General features: G+C 44.1%; 1 protein-coding gene across 1 annotated transcript; it reads left to right on the top strand.

The window, feature by feature from the left end:
* Positions 1-355: 355 nt before the first annotated feature.
* On the top strand, positions 356-25,560 carry LOC122491972 (serotransferrin-like). The gene is made up of 17 exons (XM_043595369.1): positions 356-488; positions 2,513-2,685; positions 5,018-5,126; positions 5,931-6,107; positions 6,863-7,010; positions 7,865-7,920; positions 8,479-8,657; positions 9,617-9,794; positions 11,243-11,397; positions 12,757-12,847; positions 13,428-13,466; positions 15,173-15,331; positions 17,944-18,088; positions 19,248-19,312; positions 22,277-22,461; positions 23,660-23,849; positions 25,373-25,560. The coding sequence occupies exons 1-17, from the start codon at positions 446-448 to the stop codon at positions 25,405-25,407; spliced, it is 2,127 nt and encodes a 708-aa protein (XP_043451304.1). The 5' UTR covers positions 356-445; the 3' UTR covers positions 25,408-25,560.

Here is a 25,560-nt window from a genome sequence, read left to right as displayed (position 1 = left end):
AGTCTGGATCTGGGGTAGTTCCTTTCCTCTATTATCTGTGGAATGAATACACAGGACTGGTGCAAGGCCAGCTTTGGTATCCTCAGATTCAGAAGCAGATCTACCCGCCCCCACCAACCCCCTTTCCGCTGCAGCTCTGCTCCTGGCACAGAGAGAGCGCGTATTAACAAAGGGTTGATTTTTCTTTAATTCCCTTACAATCAGCATTTTTGTGCTGGATACCATCCGTGCATCTTTCTAGAGCTCAGGAAATGAGGTGATCGGCCTGGGCAAGGAATGAAAGGGGCGGGATGAGGGGTGATTGGGCAAGCGGGCTGTGCAAACATTGGAGGTCAAAGATTCTGCTTGGCCCGCGGTGCAGGGGATAAAGCCGTGCGGAGGGCTGGGAGGCTGCGCAGAAGCCCATAGGTCTGTGCTCGCTGCTCCAAGCCACAGACTCAGGAAGATGAGGCTCGCCGTCCGCGCCCTGCTGGCCTGCGCGGTCCTGGGTGAGTGTTGGTGCGGGGGAGGCCCACATAGTTGTCAGCCCAGGTGCTCTTTTCACCCCCTACTCCAACATACCGCCCCCTGGGTTCCCTAAGCATTTCCTTCGCTCTTCCCCACGGCACCCCTGCACCTGCTTCAGGACTGCCTCGAGTTCCCCTCTGTGCCTCTGCTGCCTTTTCGTGTCCCGCTGTGCTTTCTTGCTTCCATTCCTTGCTTTCCTCCTCCTCGTTGTCCAGTAAAACTTACAGTATTAGAATACAACAAATTAGAGTACTTACATCATGGTTTATCAGATCCCTTCTATGAGGCCGCCTGAGTCAAGTCTGAACTGCTGAACATGGTATTCAAGACCTCTGGGATCTGACCCTGCCCTTAACCTTGGCAGTCTGTTGTCCCACAGGTGCTCCTGGCACTGATGATGTCCTGCTAAGAAGCAGGGCCACTGAAAGGTTTGGAGCATATTTGAAGCCAGGCTTCTTGTGTTCTCACCAGTGAGAAGGGCAGTACAGCCCCAGCCTGAGAGGGTCAGGTGAGGGTAAATGAGGCCATGGATCCAGGCACTAGCACATCCTTGGTGTGGGGCCTGCCAATGGATGGCCTCTGCCGATGCCCATCACCTCCTGAGATTGCTTGGTTCCCTTTGTCCTTTAACTTTCGTCTGCCACTCCGGTGCGTTTGTTACACCTTTGGAGCCTCTGTGTTTAGTTATTTTATTTGTCTCTCCTGGAGAAGTTTACCATTGAGAATTGGCCCTGCATTACTTGCCTTTCCCCTGTGCACCCTCCCTTCCCCCCCACCAAAAGCACCTCATAGGACTGTGCAAGGTAAATGCAGGACTCAGGACAAATTCCTGCCTATGAGACTGCAGGTGGGACAGTTTAGAGAGGGTTTGCCACTGAATCTTGATGCCTCCTGTGACTTCTCATGGGCACAGGTAGGGTAAAGTGTGGTTGGGGCAGTAACTTCCCTGTGGCCCCTCTTTATGCATTCTGGAGAACTGCTGCCCTCCCCCTTTCCTGCTTTGTGATTTGTGGATATTCATCAGCTTCCCTGAGTCAGCCTTCTGCTGCTGATCCACAGAAAGTAGAGATGACAGAGGGCTTTGGGAGTAGTGCAACCACATGATTTTAATAGCTACAGACATGGATGGCTTTAGCTTCTTCTAATGGCAGCCCAAAAGACTGATGAAGATTGAAGGAGGGGTCATTGGAAACAGAGAGAACCACTAAAGATGTGGAGTTCTAGTTATTCCGGGAACAGAGGATCATAGAAAAGTATCATAGACAAATTCATTATCTCATTAATCATTTGCCCCTACCTACTGGTGAAACAGATGGAAAATAACTCAGAATATCATCTTCTTTTGTTCCCTGGGTAGAGACCAAAGTCTGGAGACCTGGTATCTAGGCCAGTCTCAGCCACTAACAGGCTGGGTGACCTTGGCTAAAGCATCAGTTTCTGAGCCCAGTTCCATCATCTTTAAAAGATGGTAATTCCTCGTTGTATGTAAGTGATGAGTCATGGGAATCTACTCCCGAAGCCAAGAGCACACTGTATACATTGTATGTTAGCTAACTTGACAATAAATTATATTAAAAACATAAATAAACAAAAGATGCTAATTCCTACCTTGTTAGCTTCCCCAAACTGTAGTTTCAAGCCACTGCCTTCAAGTAGCTGAAAATGCCCTGTCACACCGATAAGGCTTATGTCCCGTGGCAGTCCCAGGATGGTAAGGCAAGGAGGCAGGGAGAACAGAGAGGAGTAGACAGTGGTCTCCACTTGAGAGCTGATGGTCAAGTGCACATCCCTCTGGCTAGCAGAGGGTGGTTAGCAGGTGACTAGGAGGACTCTAGCATTCCTTTATCTTGTCCCCAGCCTCAGAAGGCAGCAGAATCTGTGCCCTGGGGTGTTAATGGGAGGAGTGGGAGGAGGACAGGATAGAGGGGATGGAGCCTTCAAGACCCTTCAGAGGGTGCTGCTGTCTCTCCCACTAGCACAGGGACCTCTGGCCTCTTTCTCCTAGGGCTGTGTCTGGCTGTCTCCCCTGAGAAAACTGTGAGATGGTGCACTGTCTCAAATCATGAAGCCAGTAAGTGCTCCAGTTTCAGCGAAAATATGAAAACGGTCCTTGAGACTGGTCCCTTTGTCAGCTGTGTGAAGAAAACCTCCTACCTTGAGTGCATCAGGGCCATTTCGGTAAGTCACTGTTGCCTAAAAAGGAGTGGGAGAAAATCTGTACTTCCTTTCTCTTCTGTTATTTTGGAACAACTCTTTACCCACAGGTAGGAGGCTGGTGTGTGTGACAGTCAACCTCCAATGCTAATAAAAGCACTTCAGAAAGGGAAATTGGAGTGCTCACTTTTAAGGAGTCTTGAAACAAAATCCAATGCTCTGAAAAGGGGGAAATTTTGAGGCACTAAGTTCTCTAAATTCAGGGGAAAACCAAGAATGTTTGCTATCAAAATTATTATACGACATTGTTTTGGAAGTTCTTGACATATCACGGGAAGTTGAATGATGCTCCCAGGGAAGAGAAATACAGTGCGAACTTCAGATGGTTGCTGAACCCTTTGTTTTCTAGATTTTCCTCAAACTCTTCATTCCTTCGTCTTTGTGCATATCTGAATGTGGGTCAGACCCTGTGCTGGGCAATGGGGCTGCAGTGGTGAATTGAAACACGCATGGTCATTAGTCTTGAGCTTACAGTACAGTCAGGAGAAAAGAAAAACATGCAACACATAGACTATAATTTCAAATTGTGTGATGTACAATGAAGGGAAAGAGTAGAATGCTCTGACAGAGACTTTCAGAAGAAACTTGTTTTGGCCTGAGTATCAAGGATAATCTCCCTGAGAGGGAAGCAATGAGCTGAGACCCTAAGGATGAGCATGGGTTAGGCTGCTGGGTGCCATGGGTAGAATACACCAGGTGGTGAACAACAATTTGTGCAAAGAGCCTGAGACAGGAGAGATGGGCTTTTTGAAGCTGCTGTAGGGAAGTCAGGGTGACAGGAATAGAGCAAGCAGGAGACTAGAAGGAGTAATGAGATGGGAGATCAGCCAGATAGAGTATGATTCACTGAAGGAATCAATGATTTGATAAGAAAAGCTGGTCTGCTGTGCGTGCGTGTGTGTTTTAATTGGATCTCAGTTGCAATCATGGTTTAATTCTAACCATTGAATTATGACATTTGTTCCATTTTAGTCCATGCATGCCCCTCTTTATTCTTAAATGTTAATAACATAATATTATCCACGAACCTAACACAGGTTCTCAAAACTTCATCACTGCCAATAGCTTACTTCTAGGGCTGCTGTGTGGTAGTACTGGATTTTATGAGAATGGCCCCACTTAGTGTAGTATATCCCACTGACCTTACTTAAAACCACCAATGTGTTTCTCCATCCTGAGCAAACTGAATCCTAAAACTTTCTTGCCTTTTATTTTCATTTTAAGATGTGTATAGGCATGTATGAATCACGACACATTTTTGATTTGTGAAAAGTTTCCTAAACGGGACATTACTATGTGTTGTCTTCTCCTACTTGTTTTTTCCTCCTCGATATTATGCTAAGATTCACCCATATCATTGAATATAGCCATTGTTCATTCATTTTCAGAGCTCTACAATAGTCCATTATGTTAGTATACCACAATTTATTTTTTCTTTTCTGGTCATTAGGCATTTGGGCTATTTCCAGCTTTCTGTTATTCTAATCAGGGAATGACAGATATTTTTATATAAATCTCTTGGGACACAAGTATCAAGTTTCTCTTGAATATATACATGTGTGTGTGTGTGTGTGTGTGTATAGGAGCAGACTTGCTGTGCCGTAAGATATGAATTTGACTTTTAAGACAATGTCAAACGTGTTTTATTTTTAAGCAAATTCAATGTTCTTTTTCTTTCTTTTTTCTTTTGGGGGTGTAGTTGACAATTAATGTGGTTATTTAAATTTCTACTCCCACCAGGAGTGTATGAGGGAATAATCCTATCATTCTTGGTGAATTTGGTATTTTATCATTATTTAATTATCTCTGGCAGTGCTTTTTGACTAAACTCTATTTTTTTAATATTAACATTCTACACCAACTTTCTTCTGCTCAGTAGTCTTCTTCTATAGCTTTTTGCATTCCTTTATTTTCAACTTTTTGTGTGCTTCTGTTTCAGGTGCATCTTTTGAAAACTGTTTATTGCTGGCTTTTGTTTATTAATGCATTCTGACAATCTCATTTATTTTATGTGGTAAACTAGGCCACTAATAATTGTTATTACTGGTAAATATGGACTTATTTCTGCCATATTAGTTTTGATTTCTTAGTTCAGCCTTTCCTCATTTTCTGATTTTTCCTTTTCTGTTTTCAAATACTGAGTTCATACGTGTGTGTTCATTTGTGTTGTTTCCCCTTTTTTCCACTTTATTTATATTCTTTCATGATTTCCTTAAATTCGTATTATATACTTTTAGTTTACCAAAAGTTTATCGGAAGAAAGGTCCTCATCAGGATCTGGTCTTATCCCTTTCAGACAAATGAAGCAGATGCTGTGACATTGGATGCAGGTTTGGTGTTCGAGGCGGGCCTCCACCCCTACAACCTAAAGCCTGTAGTGGCAGAGTTCTATGAGTCACAAGATGGTAAGTTCTTCCTGAGGACCCAGGAGAGAGTTTGTTGCTCTTGTTCTCTCCTGGTAGATGCTGAGTTTGTCTTGTTCAGGCAGGTAATGGGGATTAAAGATGGATGAGCATTCCCCATTGGGTATCACTGGGGAATGAGAGGTCTTATCAGCTGCTGAAGACACAACTCAAGGCCTTTGGGGCTTTGGGATGGTTGAGGACTGGTGCTCCTGACACTGACATTCTGGGCCAGGAGATGTGCTCCCTGGAGAAACAGAGCAGGCTGTGTACAACCCGACCTGAACCACTGGGGTTGAGAGCTACACAGAGGAGCCCTCCAAGAACCATAGGTGCCACAAACAGGGGAGAGACCACACTGGAGCCTATGCTCAGAGCCCCAACAGCCTTGCATCTCTTCTGAGAGCAACCAGCTGTCCCTGGGCCTGTGTCAGGGGACAAGAAGTACTTAGAATGAATGTGGTCCTTGTGCCACAACTCCAGTTTCCTGGTGGGCTTGGGTTGGTAGGTATAGGCAGACAGACACCCTGCAGGGCCATGGTAGGCAAAAGTATTTGGGCCACATGTGTATGTGGCCTTCTTGCCCCTGTGTTTGCCTGGAGGGTTATTACAAATGTTCTCTCTGTGGTGCCTTCTTTCCCCTGCAAGTCAAGGCAGGTTTTCCTGATCTCTCTCTCTTCATGACCCAACCCAACAGAAATGTGCCCTGTGGATTCCCTTTTTCTACTCAGGAGCCCAGCAGCAAGGAGCAATGTTTCCAACTGTTCCCCAGGCTAAAGGTCTTTCATTCACACTGTCCCTTTGCAGATAAAAAAACCCACTATTATGCTGTGGCTGTGGTGAAAAAGACCAGTGACTTCAATCTGGACCAGCTCCAAGGCAAGAAATCCTGCCACACAGGCCTTGGCAGGTCTGCTGGGTGGAACATCCCCATGGGCTTACTTTATTGGAAGTTGCCTGAGCCACGTGACTCTCTTCTGAGGGGTAAGTGGGCAAGAGGGTGAGTGCTATCAGGCAGGCCTACACAGGCCAAACTGGGGTTGCTCAGACACGATCAGGTGATCATGTGTGATGGGTTTTGGGGGTAGAGGTGGGAGGTATACCAACTTTAAGCTGGTCAGTTCTGCCACATCAGCAGTCCTTGGGAGGTGTCAGCTGTGTTTTTCTTCTCTGAGCTCTTAACATCCAACCAGCGGCTGTCCTGAGGAATGGGGGGGAGGGGGGGAAAGGGCATCAAGCCTGACAGAGGGCTTCAGTCAGGACCAAGTTTGCTCGGCCCTACTGTTCACTTCCCTGGGGTTCTTTCCTGTCTGTGGCTGGTGTGTTTCCCATTCTGCTGGAGCTTTTCTGGTGGCCATCTGCTGGCCATGAACTTGGCCTGTACCTCTATATTGGGGTCTCCTATCTCTCAGATAGGATTCCTAGAGGAAACCTTTCTCTGAGATGTTCCAGTCTGACAGGCAGAGAGGGGAGCTGACAGCAACCTGAGACAGGCCTGGGTCAATGGCAGGCACAGGCCTAGTTCTTGGGGAGGGAAGTCGGAGGACAAAGGTTAACTTGTCCCTCTTGGAAAACCTTGATCTTGGTCAGTGAACACATATAATGGTGTGCTGGGACTGGGTGTACTGGTTTTCCTTTAGTCACTCTCTGTTCTCTCATGATCCTGGACTGGGAGCTGTGGCTCATGGTGTGTGGCCAGGGTGGCTCATGGCCTGTGTTACATGTCTTATGTTGAGCAGCAGCGTCCAATTTCTTCATGGGCAGCTGTGTTCCCTGTGTGGATCGGACAACCTTCCCCCAACTGTGTCAACTGTGTGTGGGAAAAGACACAGAAAAGTGTGCCTGCTCCAACCATGAACCATACTTCGGCTACTCAGGTGCCTTCAAGTGAGTGAGACCAGCTGCTGTTCTATGATGGCCAAAGTGTCCAATGTCCCTAGGCTGTGAGACCCTACCTGGCCCACAGCAGAGCCCAGCCTGCAAAGAGGTGTCCAGGAGGCCTAATTTCTTCACAGTGACTCAGTGATTCAGCTGGGACTCTTCTCCAGGCCAGGCCAGTGCATACACCTTTCATGTGATATCTGACAGGGAAGCACCTCTCCTAGAGTCCCTTTCTATCTCCCCAGAGCTTTTGATTTCTTAGTCCAGCCCAATGAACTTAGTCTAGCCCAATGAACCTGCCCAATGTGTCCTCTCACTGGGCTAAGCAGAGCCTAAGGGGCAGGCACATCCTTAGTGTCTGGACCATTCTTCTGTGACTGACCCTCTGTTTTCTATTGTAGCAGTGTCTCGTGTTCAATGCACTGGCCTCTCTCCTGTTTTCCCTCACTACCCCTGTGCAGACAGCTCAATGGCTGATTTTTTGCTACATCTTTTGCCTTGGTTATATCCTAAAATTTGATAGCCAGCCAAGGGCACATTTCCTCTCTTAGGAGACTTGATGTATATTTATCTTCCATTTCAGAAATTTGAAAACTCTGTTCTATATCAAAATATTTTCAATGATTTTTTTTGCTGCTTTGGGAAACATTATGAGGGATTTCTAGTTCCTATAAATTCATCCTCCCATCTTAGTGGCATATCAGTGCCCCATGGCGCTTCCTCAGCTGTGGGTCTGCTCAGAGGCCTTCACCAGGCTCTGCCCTTGTCCCCAAGCTGTATGGTGTGATCAGACAGACCCTTAAGCCTGAGGAGAAGGGCCTACCCTGCAGTAATCCTTTTAATGTATTTCTTTCCCACAGGTGTCTGATGGATGACGCTGGGCAAGTGGCCTTTGTCAAGCACTCCACAGTACTGGGTAAATGACAGGAGAAGAATTTGCATATCTCCTCCAGGCTGTGGGCTTTTTTTTTTTTTTTTTCTCCTTCTGCATTCCTCTTCATGGGCCATAGTTAGATATGAGCATACTGTGTTCCTCCTTTATCATTGCTTGGGCTTCTACTTGTGCAGAACTTAGAACATACTTGTGTACATATGGGGTCCTCACCTGGACTCCTGGGTCTCTTTCCATAATTCAACCTCCTGGACACAGGAACCCTTCTTGCCAGTCAATGTTGCCACAGCAAAGGATTGGGGGCTCGTCTGGCTGACCTCGGCCTGAACTTGGCCCGCTGAGATGAGACCTGTTGTGGGTGTCAGGCAGTCACCCCTGCACTAGGCATCAGAAGCTTCCTTGCCTGTGACTGGTTGTGGGATCTTAACGTCAGTTCTCTTATGTGCTCTGGCTTTCATTTGCTCTAGGCATCTCAGCTTGTACATGTTATGATTTATTGGGATTGCAAGGGATAGGGACAGAGACTACAGCTCATGGCTCTGTCCTGGCTACAGTTGACTCATCCAGGCTTTCTTCCCCCAGAGAACCTGCCAAACAAAGCTGACAGGGACCAGTATGAGCTGCTCTGCCGGGACAACTCCCGGAAGTCAGTGGATAGATATGAGGACTGCTACCTGGCCAGGGTTCCTTCCCACGCTGTTGTGGCCCGAAGTGTGGGGGGCAAGGAGGACTTGATCTGGGAGCTTCTCAACCAGGCCCAGGTACTGAATTCACTGTTCTCCCTCCTGCTTAGTGGTTCCTGATTGGATTTGGGGCATTTTCCTACATTCCCTTCTGGCCACTATGGAATTCCTTGTTTTCAGGACATAGTGGGAACTGTGCCACATATTATCCACTTGTGTGAAAGTGCCCAGCAGGGACTCAGAGTCACACGGGGTCTAGTCCTGCATTACTGCTTAATTCTATTTCTTTCTATCTAAACCAGGACTTCTAGGCCAAGGGCAAACACCCCCTCCCCCATAAGGCCTTCCATGACATCCCCAGAAGGAAATGATCTCTTTCCCAATGTCCCTCAGCCTGACTACAAGGGTGCTACACACACAGCCAGCTTTATTTCCTTAGAGCAGCAGAATCCCAGCACTGAGCCAACCTCCTCTCATCAAGCCATTCCATCTATCAAGAGTTTAAGTGGTGGGGCGCCTGGGTGGCGCAGTCGGTTAAGCGTCCGACTTCAGCCAGGTCACGATCTTGCGGTCCGTGAGTTCGAGCCCCGCGTCGGGCTCTGGGCTGATGGCTCAGAGCCTGGAGCCTGTTTCTGATTCTGTGTCTCCCTCTCTCTCTGCCCCTCCCCTGTTCATGCTCTGTCTCTCTCTGTCCCCCCCAAAAAATAAATAAAACATTGAAAAAAAAATTAAAAAAAAAAGAGTTTAAGTGGTAATCACACAGGGTCAGCCTCTGAAGGAGATCCATTTCTTATACTCAGTGAGCTGTCAACCCAGCCAGGGGGATAGGCCACAGAAACATGTTGCATGACTGTAAGAGGGCTGGGGGTGGGGAAGTTGCTGGGTGGGAAAGAGCAGGCCTGTCTGCCCTCTCTCCTGGAATCTTGAAAATTTCATGGTTTTAATTTCATTTTCTGGGGGGTTTGTTTTTCTTCAGTCTCCTTTTGCAGCATTCCTTGTTGCTGTAGCCATTTACTATTGTGTTTTACTATATACAGGAACATTATGGCAAAGACAAATCTACAGCCTTCCAGCTCTTCAGCTCAACTTTGGGGAAGGACCTGCTGTTTAAGGACTCTGCCCAAGGGCTTTTAAGGATTCCCCCTAAAATGGACACCTGGCTGTACCTGGGATATGAGTATGTCACTGCTCTTCGGAATCTAAGGGAAGATATGCGTAAGTACTAGGGAAGGATCATGTGACCTTAGGAGCTAGGAAACCTGGTAAGGGCAGGGACCAGCAATAGACTCTTTCCAGGTACCAGAAGCCCACCCTGACATTTCTTTATCTGCCCAGCTTTGCCACCCAGTGTCAGACTGATGCTAAATGGTATCAGTCATCATGAGATGAGCCTGGATATCACCAAAAGGCATTGAAGGAAACTTATGCTTAAAATGATTTGGATTGATACTAGTATTGTTTCCCTTGTATAAATCAGGGCCACCCTGCCTGGCCACTTTGTGAAACCAATTAGCCTGGCACAAAGTAAGGCAAAAAGAACAAAACTACTACAGACTTGTACATCTGCAGCCATATTATGATCAACATGTGCCATAATGAAGCTGGAGCTCTGGATGGGTTAATACTGCTCCTGAACTTCCTTGGATCATTGTGGGGTTTGCTTGATCATTCTTTCATTCAACAGACATTTATTGATCATCTAGCCATAAACTGTGCTAGGTGCTGCGCATACAATGGTGAGACCAACATATATAAGATTCCGCTGCCATAAAACTTTCTCACCAGTGGAGAAGACAAATAATGAATAGTCACTCTACTGAATGATTGATTACAAATGATAGATTTGCTCAAAAGAAGGGAAAACAAACACAACAGAACAAAATATCATGGTCTGATGAGACCATGAAAACAAAGAAAAATAGATCCTGGAGCTGTGGGAAAGCCTCCCCGAGGAAGTGACTTGAACTGAACTTGAAAATTGAATAGATGTCCATTTATTCAGCAGACATATATTGCACTGACCACAAGCCAGGCACTGCCTTTGAATAATGAGGGTGCCTTGGAGAATAAGACAGGCATAGCCCTTGCCCTGGCTGAGCTTATGTTTTCCTGCAGGGAACAGATAATAAACAAGGAACAAATAAATAAGAACAACTCAGGATGTGCCTGTATAGCTCAGTCGGTTAAGTGTCTGATTCTTGATTTTGGCTCAGGTCCTGATCTCATGGTCATGAGATCAGGCCCCACATTGGGCTTGGTGCTAACAGCATGGAGCCTGCTTGGGATTCTCCCTCTGTCTCTCTAAATAAATAAATAAATAAATAAATAAATAACTTAAAAAAATAAAGTATTAGAAAAAAAAAAGGAACAACTCAGGTAGTTAAGTGCTATTTCAAAAAGAAGAAAAAAAAAACCAGGAAGAGCCTGACTGAAGTGATAGAGGGGTTGTGAGTGAAGTTGGCTTCTTAGAAGAAATTATCGTCTAAATGATACAACAAAGAGATTGTTACTGCCTTTGTTTTCTAAGGCTATTAATTCCTTGAATGGGATCTGTTTGTGTATTGCTGGCAAAATCCCAGCACTTTCATGAAGACAGCAGTATTCGTAGCCAGCAGGAACTTCTGAGGCCTCATCTAAATCTGGTTCTCTTCCTTATGCCCTAGGCTCTGATACCTCAAAGGATGAATGCAAGAAGGTGAAATGGTGTGCAATAAGTCACCATGAGAAGGCCAAGTGTGACACGTGGAGTGTAAACAGCGTAGGGAAAATAGAGTGTGAAACAGCCGAGTCCACCGAAGACTGTATTGCCATGATCGCGGTATGTCATTGCTGCCCCCACAGGGCAGCATCTCTACCACGGCTCTCTGCCTGTTCCTAAGGCTGAGTGAGCGTTCTTAGGAATGATACAAAAACCTGCGTTCCCAGGAACCTTGCCCTCGTGTGTGGGAGCCCAGCCCCACAGGAGCTTCAGTACTTTTGATTTTATGGATCTGAAGGGCTCCTTAGAGTTCTGTTTCCTCCTGGTGTTAGTACACAGTGGAGGGCACTCTGAGCTGTGTCCGCTTATGGGAGGCTGGACCATGGTGTGGTGTGCCTGAGACCCATGGTGTGCCATGACAAGTGTGACAGGGCTGTGCTGATTGTGCAAGCAGGCAGAAGTTTAGCTTTGTTGATCACAAGAGCATCCCATGTCTACTTTTGGAATTTTGAAAATCCTGAATGGTACAAAAAAGAAAATGAGAAGTACTTATAATCTTCTAACTCAGAGAAAATCCTGTTAAATGGGATCATATCATATTCACAATTCACTACACTTTTTTTCTGATATCTAGCTAGCTTTTCCTATGTCACAAATCATTTTTAGAAAACATGATCTTTTAATGTTGTAATCTATTTCATAGTGTGGATATGATGCAGTTTACTTAGCCATTTATCCATATTATCTATAATATCATTTAGTCTCTGTCTTTTTGCTGTTATAAATTATACTTGCATGTTTTACATTTTATGAATCATACATTTTACTGAGATAGTTTCCCATATATTTGATTACTCCTTTAGGGTATATTTTGAAAAAGTATATTGCCAGGCCCAATGGAAAGCTTGGTAATCTTGTGGAATTTAAGCATCTCTATAATTCAGGACTTATAAACTTGACAATTAGGTCATTCAAGAATATTTTACTCATTCAGTAACACTTTGACTACACCAAGTACTGAAAGAGAATGCAACCGCATGGCCATGATTCAGGGCCGGAGCCCCATCAGGAGGCATTCTATGCCACAGACATGGCCTTGTGTCCCTGATGCCACTCATCTGTCTTACAAATAAGAACTTTGGTTTCCAGAAAGTTATTGTAGAAATGTCTGTAGGACAGTGCATCCTTATGAGAGGATAGGAGGACTCAATGTGGGTCTTTGCTCCTGGAAAAGCTAAGCAAGGCACCCCAAAATAATCATCAGTTCATCATGCTTTGGGTGAAAATGAGAGTACATTTTAATTTCCTGTGCTGGGTGTTCCTGACTGATAGATCCTCTGGGGGTCTGGTATAAGTACCTGCTATCTCCTGGGGCCTTCGTGGCCTGTACTGGGAAGGCTGCTTCAAGGAAACAGCTGGAAGGACAGGTAGGACAGGAGATAGCCTCGTTACCTGCTTTAATGTGCTGTGTCTTTGCAGAAAGGAGAGGCTGATGCCATGAGCTTGGATGGAGGCTTCATCTACATAGCAGGCCAGTGTGGTCTAGTGCCTGTCCTGGCAGAGAACTACCGTAAGTGTAGGGAGTGTCTCTCAGTGTTTTATTTCCTTTGGGCCAGTCAGAAGAGATGGGAAAATCATAGCCTGATTCACACCGCATTGGCCATAAAGCTCTTGCTTACTGAGCACCTCCTGCTTCCTAGGCTCTGGGCTCCCCCCCATCTCTAATCCCCACAGTCATGGCAAAGGACAGAATCTTCTATCATACTTTCTACCAGGGGGATAGGAAGCTTGGCACTGGGAAGCTCCAGCTAAAAGTGACCTCTCTGCAGAGGACAGTTGGGATTCCTGGAAGGTCTTCTTGCTTCCCTAAATCACTTCTCCTGTAGTCCCAGTGCAGGGATTCAAGTATAGCCGGACGACTGTGGCCACAGGTCAAAACAGAGCAGGAAACTTGAAATGCACAATTTTTGGCTAACTTCCAGAGGCCAGTGAGTGAAAGTGAACTTGAATCATCCAGACAGCCTGGAATGTTTGGGAATGTGGTAACATATAGATTGTTTTCCTGGCTCTTTTTATTCTGAGCTGCACATAGAAATGGCATGACTTTCAATGAATAAATGTTTAATGATTTTTTCATTTTTTTCTTCCAGAAACTGAAGGCCCTGAGTGTAGCAACAAGCCAGAGAAAGGTGAGTTGGGATTGGTACCTCAGGAATTTCATTCTTATTACTTTGGGGAAAGGGTAAGGTATATTTAAATTCAAATCAGAAGTAGGTAAGGCAATAGAAGAGACCGATTTTTAGAATACAAAAGAACCCTAGAAGGATGATAATTGATAATGATGGTTACTCTTTTAGACTTGCCATGACTTGCATGCAGGATTTCTCATTTAATCCTATTAAGTGGGTACTGTCATCCTTTAAGGATGTCATAAGAGGACCAACAGCTCATGAAGTTACAAGTTGTCTAGGCTCCTATATCCAGCAAGCAAATTTACACCCTCCTCACCACTCCCAACTCTTTGTATTACATGAGGCCTGGACAGTTTCAGATGAGAGTTAGCACCAGGAGTCTTGCTCATATGTGCCTGGCAGGCCTGAGCAGAGCGGCTCACATGGGCATATGTCTAGGAGCATGAAATTACCCAGCCTCCCAGCCAGGCTGGGCCCAGGAACCCAGGCCGGTTTGGCTCTCAGTTAATGCTCTGGTGGGGGTGGGTCTAGAAAGATGGGATAGGAACAAGACTGGAAATCTTGTCAAGGTGATCACTGGGTCCCAGAGCTCTGGTGCTCAGATCTCTCCAGCCATTTTCCAGCCATTAGTGTGCAACTTTGTCCTTGTGACCTCCCCTGTTACAACCTCCCAGCCTCTCCCCCTCATTCTAGGAGCCAGACTCTTTAGCTGAAAATAGAAAGACCTGGTCTTACTCCACAGATAAGGCTTCTCTGTTTTCTGGTGTGAACAGTTGACTGAATTAACTAAATTGGAAGGTTGAAATCATGGGTTGATATTCTATTCACAGTTTTAGGAGTAGCCTGTATTTCCTGCTACAGATGGCAGCTGACTTGATTTTGAATTTCCACTTCACATATTTATTTTGGTGCAAACCTGTATTCTCCTCATGGCCAGAATATTCCCTGTAGTTTATTTGGTCATTTACTACTCTTTCCTAATTGTGACTGTATAAAATGTAAGAGTCACACGTGCTTTTCAGTATCCATTCCTCTGATACCCCACAGTGGAAGGTGAGTTGCTGGTTTATAACTTTACTAGTTTTACGCATTTAGGGAAGACTGGTATACCAACCGTTGCTCTGATGATGATCTTTTCTTGCTATTTTGTTTTTTAAGTTCAGAATAATCTCCATCTGACAGAATGACTGGTACTTCCTCTCAGTCTTGCTTTTTTTGTTTTTTTAAATTAATTTATTTATTTTGAGAGAGAGAGAGAGAGAGAGAGAGATCATGAGTGGGGGGGGGGGGGCAAAAAGAGAGAGAGGAAGAGAGAGAGAATCCCAAGCAGGCTCTGCACTGTGAGCACAGAGCCTGACACAGGGCTCATACTCACGAACCTTGAGATCATGACCTGGGCCAAAATCAAGAGTCAGACACTTAAACGACTGAGCCACCCAGGCACCCCACGTTTTGTTTTTATAAGTAGGCTCCATTCCCAGTGTGGGGTTTGAACTCATAACCCTGAGATCAAGAGTTGCATTCTCTACTGAGCATGCCAGGTGCTACATCTCAGTCAGTTATTGGGAAGACCCTTTCAAAGGCAGAAGGAATGATTCGGGATAATTTTGTTTCCATAGGGAAATGGCAGGTTTTGATTGTAGATAGATACTCTGGAAGGCCTGGGGTTGTTAGTACTTTCTTTTTTTGTGTCTTTCCTGTAGGGTATCTTGCTGTGGCTGTGGTTAAAAAATCAGCAGATGAATCCCTCACCTGGAACAATCTGAAAGGCAGGAAGTCCTGCCACACTGCAGTAGATAGAACTGCTGGCTGGAACATCCCCATGGGCCTGCTCTACAACAGGATCAATAGCTGTGAATTCGGTAAGTGAATCTTGAGAGGGTGCTGTGATCAGAGCCAGGCTGGAAAGAGGTATTCTGGAAAAAAGTGGTATGGTGCAAAATGCTGTGGCCCTGGTTTTATAATAGTAAAATTTGGTTAAAATGAACCTCAAGGAGATACCTAAAAGGGTTACTAGGGCTGGCGAACTAAATAAGACTGGTTCTTTTTGGTTGCACATATGGCTTGAGTAAATATATGTTTACTTCTCTCTTTCGTTAAAAAAAAAACAACAAAAGAGGTAAGCAGTCCATGGCTGGCTGATATGGTCACTAGAAGCCCAGGCTCCTCTCTTTCTGTTCCACCATTGTGAGCACAGGGCCTCTGTCTTCAAGGTCAACCATGGTAGCCATCACATCCATGATTCAGGCAGCCTCAAGGAGCAAGGAATAAAGGGAGCTTGAAGTGTAATGCCACTTGCTGTCGCTTTATTAAAGGAGCTATCCAGGAAATCTAAATGAATTACTTCAAGTAACTTCTTACTGTTCAAAACTCAGGCACACAGTCACTCTTAGCTGTAACAGAGGTTCGAGAATGTCCTCTTTTATTTGGGCATGTTCTGTCCCAAATAAAACTAGAACTTTGTTCAAAAATTAAAAATAGAACTACTATATGATCTAGCAATTTCACTTTTGGGTATTTGTCCAAAGGAAAACACTAACTCAAAAAATTATATACATCTCCACGTTCATTGCAGCAGTATTTATAACAGCCAAGATATGGAAACAGCCTAAGTGTCCACTGAAGAACGAATAAAATTTGAGATACACACACACACATACACACACACACACACACACAAAACACTTTTATTCAACCATGAGAAAGGAAGAAATCTTGCCATTTGCAACAACATGGATGGAACTTGAAGTTGTTACACTAAGTGAAGTATTTTAGGTAGAGAAAGACAAATACTGCATAATCTCACTTATATGTGGAATCTAAAAAAAACCCCAAGCTCATGGATATGGAAAACAGATTGATAGTTGCTAAAGGTGGGGGGTGGGGCAATGGGCAAAATGGGTGAAGGGGCAAAAGATACAAGCTTGTAGGTATAAACTAAATAAATCCTGGGAATGTAATGTACAGCATGGGGACTATAGTTAATAAAACTGTATTGCATTTTTCCAAGTTGTTAAGAAAGCAGATCTTAAAAGTTCTCATTACAAGAAAAAAAATTTTGTGACAACATACAGTGATGGATGTTAACTAGACTCATTGTGGGAATCATTTTGCAATGTATTGCTATAGCGAATCATGTTGCACACCTGAAACTAATGTAATGTTACATGTCATCTATCTCCCAATAAAAAACAATGGAGAAAAAATTAAAAGAAAAAAACCCAACTAGATCTTTGTTACTAAGGAATAAGGGGAAATGACTGTTGGGTGGACAGTACAATCCCTGCCACTGGGCTTTCTAGGTAATGTGAATGTGTGGAATCCTTGGATCTCTTTAAGGTCTTGGCAATCTCACTGAGGGGCTGCCCAGCTCTTAGGCCCTTTCAAAGCGGTGAAAACCAGTTTATTCTCTGTGTCCACTGAATATCTTCAGGTATGAGTTTAGTTCTACCCCTGAAAAATGTATATGTAAGTTAACCATAGACAAATATTTTCTAATGGTTATTTACATCAACTTTCTGAGTACTTCCTCCTTGACACCTCCAAATATGTGCAACTGCTTTAAAAGGAGAGGCCTCTGGGGCACCTGGGTGGCTCAGTCAGTTAAGCGTCCAACTTCGGCTCAGGTCATGGTCTTGTGGTCTGTGAGTTCGAGCCTGGCATCGGGCTCTGTGCTGACAGCTCACAGCCTGGAGCCTGTTTCAGATTCTGTGTCTCCCTCTCTCTCTGACCCTCCCCCATTCACGCTCTGTCTCTCTCTGTCTAAAAAATAAATAAACGTTAAAAAAAAATTTTTTTAAATAAAAATAAAAATAAAGGAGAGTCCTCTGAAGACAGTTATGAACCAGACAAGTCCTGTGTGTAGGGACCAGGGATATTTCTGCATTGGGGTGTTCTCTGACAGCAGTTTGAGAGGAGGCAAAGTATGGCTGGGGTGATACCCAGAAAGCTTGGGCTCCCCACCAGCAAGGGCACTACCTCTGCTCTTCTGAACTTCCCGGCAGTTTCACAGCCATCAGAGAGCAGATGAGCTGTGAGTAAAACCCCCAAGCTCTTAATTGAGTTTGGAGTTCTAAGTTCTATTAAAGTCTCTTCTAAAAAATAGCAATGGAAGGAAAATCCTGAAAACAAGTGGCACATGCTCAGGGAGTGAGACCTTCAATTTTATCCCTTTTATGTCAATTTTCATGTCATTTCCTTCTCTTCTCTCTTTAGATAAATGATGACACTATCCACGTACCCATGGAATCCTCTCTACCTGACTTGTAATGCTCTACTGACATCTATTCCCAGCCTCAATTAAGTTTTCTTTTAAAGAAAGAAAACTTATTGGACCTGGCAGGTCCTGACTTGGTGGTGGGTCACAGAATGAATATGTTCCACTTGGGCCATACACACCTGTTATGTGTTAGATGAAAGCTACTCATATTGATTCAGTTAGGAAGAGCTGACTTTCTCTTGTCCTTCTACACAGATAAAATTTTCGAACAGAGCTGTGCCCCTGGATCTATGCGAAATTCCAGTCTCTGTGCTCTGTGTGTTGGCTCGGCAAAAACTCCAGGAAAGGAGTGTTTTCCCAATAGCCATGAGAGATACTATGGTTACACGGGAGCTTTCAGGTGAGTCTTTTAATCCTGACACAAATATAATGATAAACCCAGCCCTGACAAGATTGCTTTTTAGGAACTAAAGTGAGATTATTATGTTCCTGGCCTGTTAGTCTTGCATGTATTAGGATGCCACATTTAGCAACTCTATTAGAACCCTGTGTGAAGGAGCATCCAAGTGCCTCCAGAACACTATCTCTAGACCTGGCTCTCATAGCAAAGACTGACAGTACAATGCAGATTAGAAGTTCTCAACAGGGGGGCGATTTTCCCCTCAGGGGAAATTTGGCAGTGTCTGGAGATGTTTTTGATGATCAAATGGGGTTGGGGAGGGTGCTACTGGCATCTAATTGGTAGAGGCTGCTAAACATCTTACACACACAGGAAAGCATCCTACAACAAAGAATTGTTTGGCTCAAAATGTCACAATTGCCAAGGTGAGGAAACACTGCCATAGTTGAATACAGGAGTCAGGAGTCTGGTTCATGCTTTTCTAGGCACCTCTGGGGAACCTATGGCCATACTCACCTGGCAATACACAAAAGTAACCTGCAGGACTTCTACATTCCCAACTGCCAATTCTATTTCATGGGGTATTTGTTACTTATACAAAGATGCCTATGCACCTTTTGACCTTATTGCTTTTTAACTGTCTTACGATTCAGCCTTGTGTTAGTAGTTCATGAGTCCATCATCTGCACAATGATGGTGGTATTCTAACTGAACTTCTCAGTAGTGAAGGAGAAAAGAAAGGTTATCCTAATTCTCCAGTTAGAACCACCTGGTGAGTTAGTGTAAAAAAACAATTCACAGTTCACAGATTCCCAATTTTTACAAAGTAGAGTGTGAGTAAGGAATCACTGTATTGGGACACTGCCCCTCTAATATCTCTATTGATGCTAGGGAAATGCTGTAGCTCTATTGAAGAAACTATGCCATAACTTAGCATTTAGTGTATGGAATTGAGATTAGATAACCACAAAGCTAATTGGAGGTTTTGTTTTCTTTTCTTTATTACTTACATTAGTAATCTGTAAGATTAGTGATAGAATGGGAGTCACAATTGCTGACATCAGATGGCTAGCCCTGGATCTATCAGGTGGCCCTCCTGAATGACAGATGTTGTCTCTCTGACCTTCTCTCTTCTCTCTCTCTGTCTGGCACTCTGCAGGTGTCTGGTTGAGAAGGGAGACGTGGCCTTTGTGAAAGACCAGACTGTCATGGAGAACACTGGGGGTATGTTCACATGCTCCTCTGTCCCCACATTTTGGGGTTTCTGGGTTCACTTATGGTCAGGATGCCTTTGTGGATGTGTATGTACTCTGTTAGACTCCAGAGCTCTGACCCTTGACCTGTTTTTTTCAGTGGAGAGAGAAGTGTTCACCTGGGTAGGCAGAATGGTAAGGACCATGAGGTTTTTTCTAGTGGCCCTGAATTGGTGCAGGCATTGCCTTTCCCCTAAATACTTCAGTGCACACTTTGTAGGAATGAGGACATTTTCTTATATGTCTACATTATAATTACTGAGATCAGGAAAGTGATATTAACATGCATTTAATATTTACCATGTTCACAGCCCATACTAAGATTTTGTGAGTTATCCCCAAAAGGTCCTTTTTAACTATTTCCTATATTTCTGGGTCCAATATATATATTCATCCAATATATATATTACAAATATATTCTAGGTCCATTGAAAAAAACCTAGAGACAATAGTACACCAGAGGGAATGAACACCAAGATCTTTACTTCTAGAACCATTCTCCAATAGCAGGAGGCAGGGACACTTGGAAAAATAGCTGATTCTAGGGCTGGGGCAGGAAAAATATAAGGTGAGCCTGGAACATCATGGTGAAAATTTTGGGATATATCAAAATATACAGGAGCCATTTTTAATGATCCCCACTGGCCAAATCTGGGACATTTTGAGCACTAGAAGAAATAATAATGGTAGTAAGATAATGACTTGTTCAATAAAATGGGAATATGGGATAATAATATCCTGATTAAGCAAATGAGGATAAAGGGAAACATCTTCCTTATTGTGGAACAAGAATAAATGGAGGAATACTATAATTATACAGTTAAAAAAAACTATCATTTGGCAAACAATATAGTAATAATTGTTTCAAACAAGAATCATCAATGGGTACTAAAACTAGTGGGTGAATATTAGATGCCGTGACATTAAAAAACCTAACAAAAAATTTTTTTAAGTTAGTAAGAATAAGCACTCCACCTGCCCCCTCCTATCACTAACTGCTTAGAGAACCTGCTACAGTGCAGGTAAGTATTACCTCGCTTCCTTTTTCATGCCCCTTCACCCAACCCCAGATCATCCCAGCAACTCATCTAGAATGAACTAGCTTATCACCAACTCCTCTGAGAATCCTTCCAAGATGGCATGCCCCCATCCCACAACAGAATCTTCCATCCATATGACTAGTACATTGGGTTCATCTCATTCTGTAATAAACTGTGGCTACAGAAACTCTTTGAGCTCTTTTTTCCTTCTTTTATACCCCAACTATGGTAAGTGGCACACAGAAGTTGCTAAGTACTTACTTGAAGGACTACTGTGTTGGCTAATTTTTCTTTCTTTTCTCCTATGACTTTTGCTTTTTCCTTTAAAGGCTGCCCTTTTTCCTATGACTTGAATTTTACCCCTAAATTGGTTCTTTGTTACCCCTTGATTTTTAAATTTGTTTTCTTTGGTACTGTTCTGAGTGGGGTTTCTCTCTCTAGGTCTCACCTCTGCACCCTGCAATGACTCCAAAATCCTTACCCCCTGAGGAGAAGGTAGAGCAGAGGCCTCAACTGCCTTCTAAATAACACCCTGGAGTCTCTATTTGCCATGTGGCCATTTTTATATACAAAGTTCACTGGCACTGCAACCTCAACCGCTGAGTCCAAACTTCTACTATTTCTTTCAAAATCCACTCCTCTTCTTAGCTTCTATCCCTTTTGAGGCCTTTATCGTCTGCCCTGACAGTTGGGCCTAGGTTAGTCTCCCAGTCAGTATGTGTAACACAGGTTACACACCTAAAACCATGTCTCCTCCAGCCATCTCTCCCTAATGAATATGTTCTCACCAAGATGGTTCTCCGCTCATACGGCATTTAGAAATATAAATAGAAAATGTTACTATCTGCATCCGGAATTGTTGTTTTTGGTTTATGTGCTATTTTCCCGCTCCAATAAGACTGTATCTGACAGAGGGCAGACAACATAGTATTGAATAAATGCTTAAATTGTGAAGTAGAACAGAATTGGTTTGGAGAGAATGATGGTGGGTTTCATTTGGAGGGAGCTGAGTTGAAGGGAATGGTAAGAAAGGGCAGGATAAATGTTAGAAGGTGAGCAAAGATGTGTGCAGTTACTTATGGGGAGACACAGGCAATTTGGAGTTTTCTATTAAAACTGTAAGTCTATATTTGGGGAGGGTAGGAAAAGAGGTATTTTTACTTTATAAATAATACACAGCTTTATGATGGCTAATTCATGCATTAGTTGTTCAATTAAATAAATTTAAATGAAAATTAAATTAAGAAAAAGATTGCAACGCTGCCTTTTAGATGAGAAGTAAAAACTAGGAAAATATATTTGAGAAGTGCCTCAGGAGGAAGGAAACCTTGAAAATGGGTGAGATTTTCTTCTTTTTCAGGGAAATTACAGAAACAATGAAGAAGCTGAGAACAGGATATGGACCTGTACGCACAGAAGCATGTGTGCATTTATTTTCATGTAGAACCAGTATGAGCACATCAGATTTAGAACACTGGTCCAGCTTGCAAAATGGCCCCAGGGGAAGTTCTTTTGCTTGCTGATGCCAGGTTGTATTGCACAGAGGGCCACGTTCTTTCTGTGCTAGAGCAAGAAGTCCAGATGCTTTGGAATTTAGTAGAAATGAAGATGTTTTTGAACATCATTCACAGATATATTTCACTTTCTCCTGGTTGGGTGGGACAGGTTGGAAGGGATGGTCACTAGGAATTCTTGGTTGAGTGTTGAATCTGTTGAATCAGACTTATATACATGTGAGTGTCTCTTCCTCTCCACATCACTGTGACCCCAGTGTGTGCATTCTGCTGGCCAATGGCTCTAGGTCCTTCACATGTCAGTGGGTTGGTTATGTGCCCTCAGTGAGGGTGCCTGACCAAAGCTATCAGCTGTGGCTGACCCACATTCTCTGTCCCCAGGAAATAACAGTGAAGATTGGGCTAAGGATCTGAAGATGGATGACTTTATGCTGCTGTGTCCTGATGGCAGCAGGAAGGCTGTGACAGAGGCTGAAAAATGCTTCCTAGCCCATGCCCCGAATCACGCTGTGGTCTCACGGAAAGATATGGCAGCTTGTGTTAGCAAAACATTACTTGAGCAGCAGGTATGGACAAGCCAGGGCCTGCCATTTTTTCTTCCTGGGTGTGTGTGGATTATTTGGGGGAGTTCAGTGTTAAGCACAGCCCTCACTCCAGCATTCTCTTTCTGGAAACTAGAATTGGGAGGCTGTCACTTGTGGAACTGGATCTCCCAGGCCCAGGTCTACTTATATCTCCAGGTCACTGGAGATTAGTTCCCACGTGATCCACTGGCTCTTGGGTCCATGCATCTGCTTTCTTACTCACCCTTGACCTTGCTCTATGGTACCGTCATTTTCTCCTTGTATCCTTTTTGAAAATGAAGGAGAGTAATCCTGTGTCCTAGCCCTCACTGATATAAGTCATGAAACGTGAACTGTATTTCTCTTGTTTAGAGAGACTGAGAACCATTCCAACAGCCAGAAACACAGGACCTCTATCCTCAGGCAGCTTGTCCTCTGGGGAGAACAAGCAACCCAGGGCCAGCCTTGTTGTGAGGGGGAGGGGGAGAGGCTGCCTGAGTATTCTAATCCTGAGAGTCCTCTACCCACAAACACCACTTTCCCCTCAACAATAGCTTCCTGCCTGCCATTAGTTTTCTTTAAAAAAAAAAAAATTAAGATAGCATATTTTCGTGAGCCCTCTTAAGGTAAATGATAATAATAATTAGCATTTAATGAACATTTCTTAGGTGCTAGATGGAATGTTAAACTTTTTGTAATCATCATTTCACTTATAATCCTACAAGGCCTAGAGTTAAGCCTCTTGCCCAAGATGGGATCAAAGATGCAGTCAAACATGAAATTTAACAACTACCTATACCACCCCTTGTTGTGCTCCGTTTAATATCTTCTTTGATAGTAATACTTGGAAGGAACATGTTTCTGTCCTCTCATTTCCTGGAAGCAGTCTCCAAGGCCATAGCCAATGAAGTGGGGAAGAGAGATCAGGGAAGTCAGGAGTGACTAGGTGGGTGGGAGGGACTTTCCAGAGGTGAGACTAGGATGCACCCCATAAAGGACATGGGGGCTCATGAAAACATGAAGCTGGGGCCAAAAATGGGTCGATGCCAGGCAAGACATATGGAAACATCCTGAGGCATCCTCTGCAGCTTCCCTTTCTTCCCCAGGGCTGGTTTCCAGCTTTCATCCCCCTGAAACCAATCCTTGTATTCTCAGCTATTCACTGCCACAGACCCTCATGTGTTTTCCCTCTATCTGACAGGAGTTGTTTGGAAAAACTGAAAATGACTGCTCGAGCCAGTTCTGTATGTTCCACTCAGACACCAAGGACCTTCTGTTCAAGGATGACACAAAATGTTTGGCCAAACTTCCGGAAGGCACAACATATAAATCTTACTTAGGACCAGAGTATATCACAGCTGTTGCTAACCTGAGACAGTGCTCCACCTCAAGTGAGTAAGAGAAACAGCATGGGGAAAGATGCCAAGCAAACATGGGTGGGGTTCTAGGTGGTGAGTAGAAGAGGAGGTATGGGCTGTGGCCCTCTGGGGATGACCAATAGACGAGACGAGATGATGAGAGAACACCGTAATCCCAGCGCGTGTGAAAGGCTTCTTGTATGGGCAGATGGTAAGGTGGACACAGGCTCAGGGCACTAAGGTAATGAACTGCCCAGACATGAAGAATTCCATGTTATTACTAGGGAAAGGAAGAGGTTGTATGTACCCAATGCTCATTGCTCTGCAGTAAACTCCTTTTTTAAAATTAAAAAAAAAAAGTTTATTTATTGATTTTGAGTAAGTGAGTGAGAGAGAGAGAGAGAGAGAGAGAGAGAGAGAATCCCAAGCAGGATCCACATGCTGAGCCTGACACAAGGCTTGATCTCACGACTGTGAGATCATGACCTGAGCCAAAATCAAGAGTGGGATGCTTAACTGACTGAGCCATTCAGGCACCCCTACTAAACTCCTTTTTATATAGAGCTGAACTGTCCAATATAGCAGCCTCTAATTATTTATGGCTATTTAAATTTAAATTAATTAAAATTAAACAAAGTTAAAAATTTAGTTCCTCAGCTACACCAGCCACAATTCAAGCATTCAGTAGCTACATGTAGCAACAGACAGGTGAGCAAACAGAATATTTCCATCATCACAGAAAGTTCCCTTACACAGCACTGCTTTTGAGAGCTTGAACAATGACAATTTTTATAATTATAAAGTTGCTATACCTACTGCTCATTGAGAACACTAGTTTTCTAAGCCTCAAAATAACAATAAAACACACCTTTGCACTTTATGCTGGACATCATTGAATCCCTTGAAATCATTTAGAAGAGGTGACAGAATAACATGTGGATGGAGGGAGGTTATTCTTTAACTCCTGTGTGCATATGAGTGAGCCATGGTCCTTAAAATACTGATTCACAGGCTGTGGGGATACTGATTCGGCAAGTCTGTGCCAGCGTCCCATAGTTCCAACATAAGGAACACGCTTACCCACAGCCACCGTTGTGAGCACCCAGGTTACATTTACCTAACCTATATCCTCCAGAAAGGGACAAAGTCTCGGTCTGCTATTCTTTGCTCCTTCCCCAGCCCCTGGCTTGGAAACTGGCATGTTCCAGGTACTTGTTATTAGTTCCTCACCTGACTAAGGAGGCCAGAGAGGACAGTCCCACCAGGCTCCTTCCAGCTACATGGATTTAGGTATAGGAAACATGCCTATAAGACACAAGGTGCGGGATGATACAGGGCAGGGAACCCATGTTACCATCCTTGGTGCACAGTACTGCCCAGAAAGATACAGGAGCTGGGCAGGCAAGTGGAGAAGGCCACTGGGAGAGTGGCCTAGTCCACCTGTAGACCCCTAGTGCATCTGAGTGCTTTTGTCTCTGGCTTAACTGCTCACTCACTCAACAAAAAATAAATATAAGTAGATTTTGACTGACCTACCTCTCTTCTCTGCTCCACAGAACTCCTGGAGGCCTGTACTTTCCACAAAGATTAAAATTCAAGAGGTGGAGCCACACCAGATGGAGATGGGAGCTCATGTGACCCATAAGCTCCCCTTTAGGTCTCGCTAGCCTGAGTGGTTTGTTTGGCTTCACAGTTTGGCAGTGGTGCCTCTGCAGAACATAAAATAAAAATTATTATGGTGTTA

Source organism: Prionailurus bengalensis, chromosome C2 (genome assembly GCF_016509475.1).
Source record: "Prionailurus bengalensis isolate Pbe53 chromosome C2, Fcat_Pben_1.1_paternal_pri, whole genome shotgun sequence".
Lineage (NCBI taxonomy): Eukaryota > Metazoa > Chordata > Mammalia > Carnivora > Felidae > Prionailurus > Prionailurus bengalensis.
This window is presented reverse-complemented; position numbering and strand designations above follow the sequence as displayed.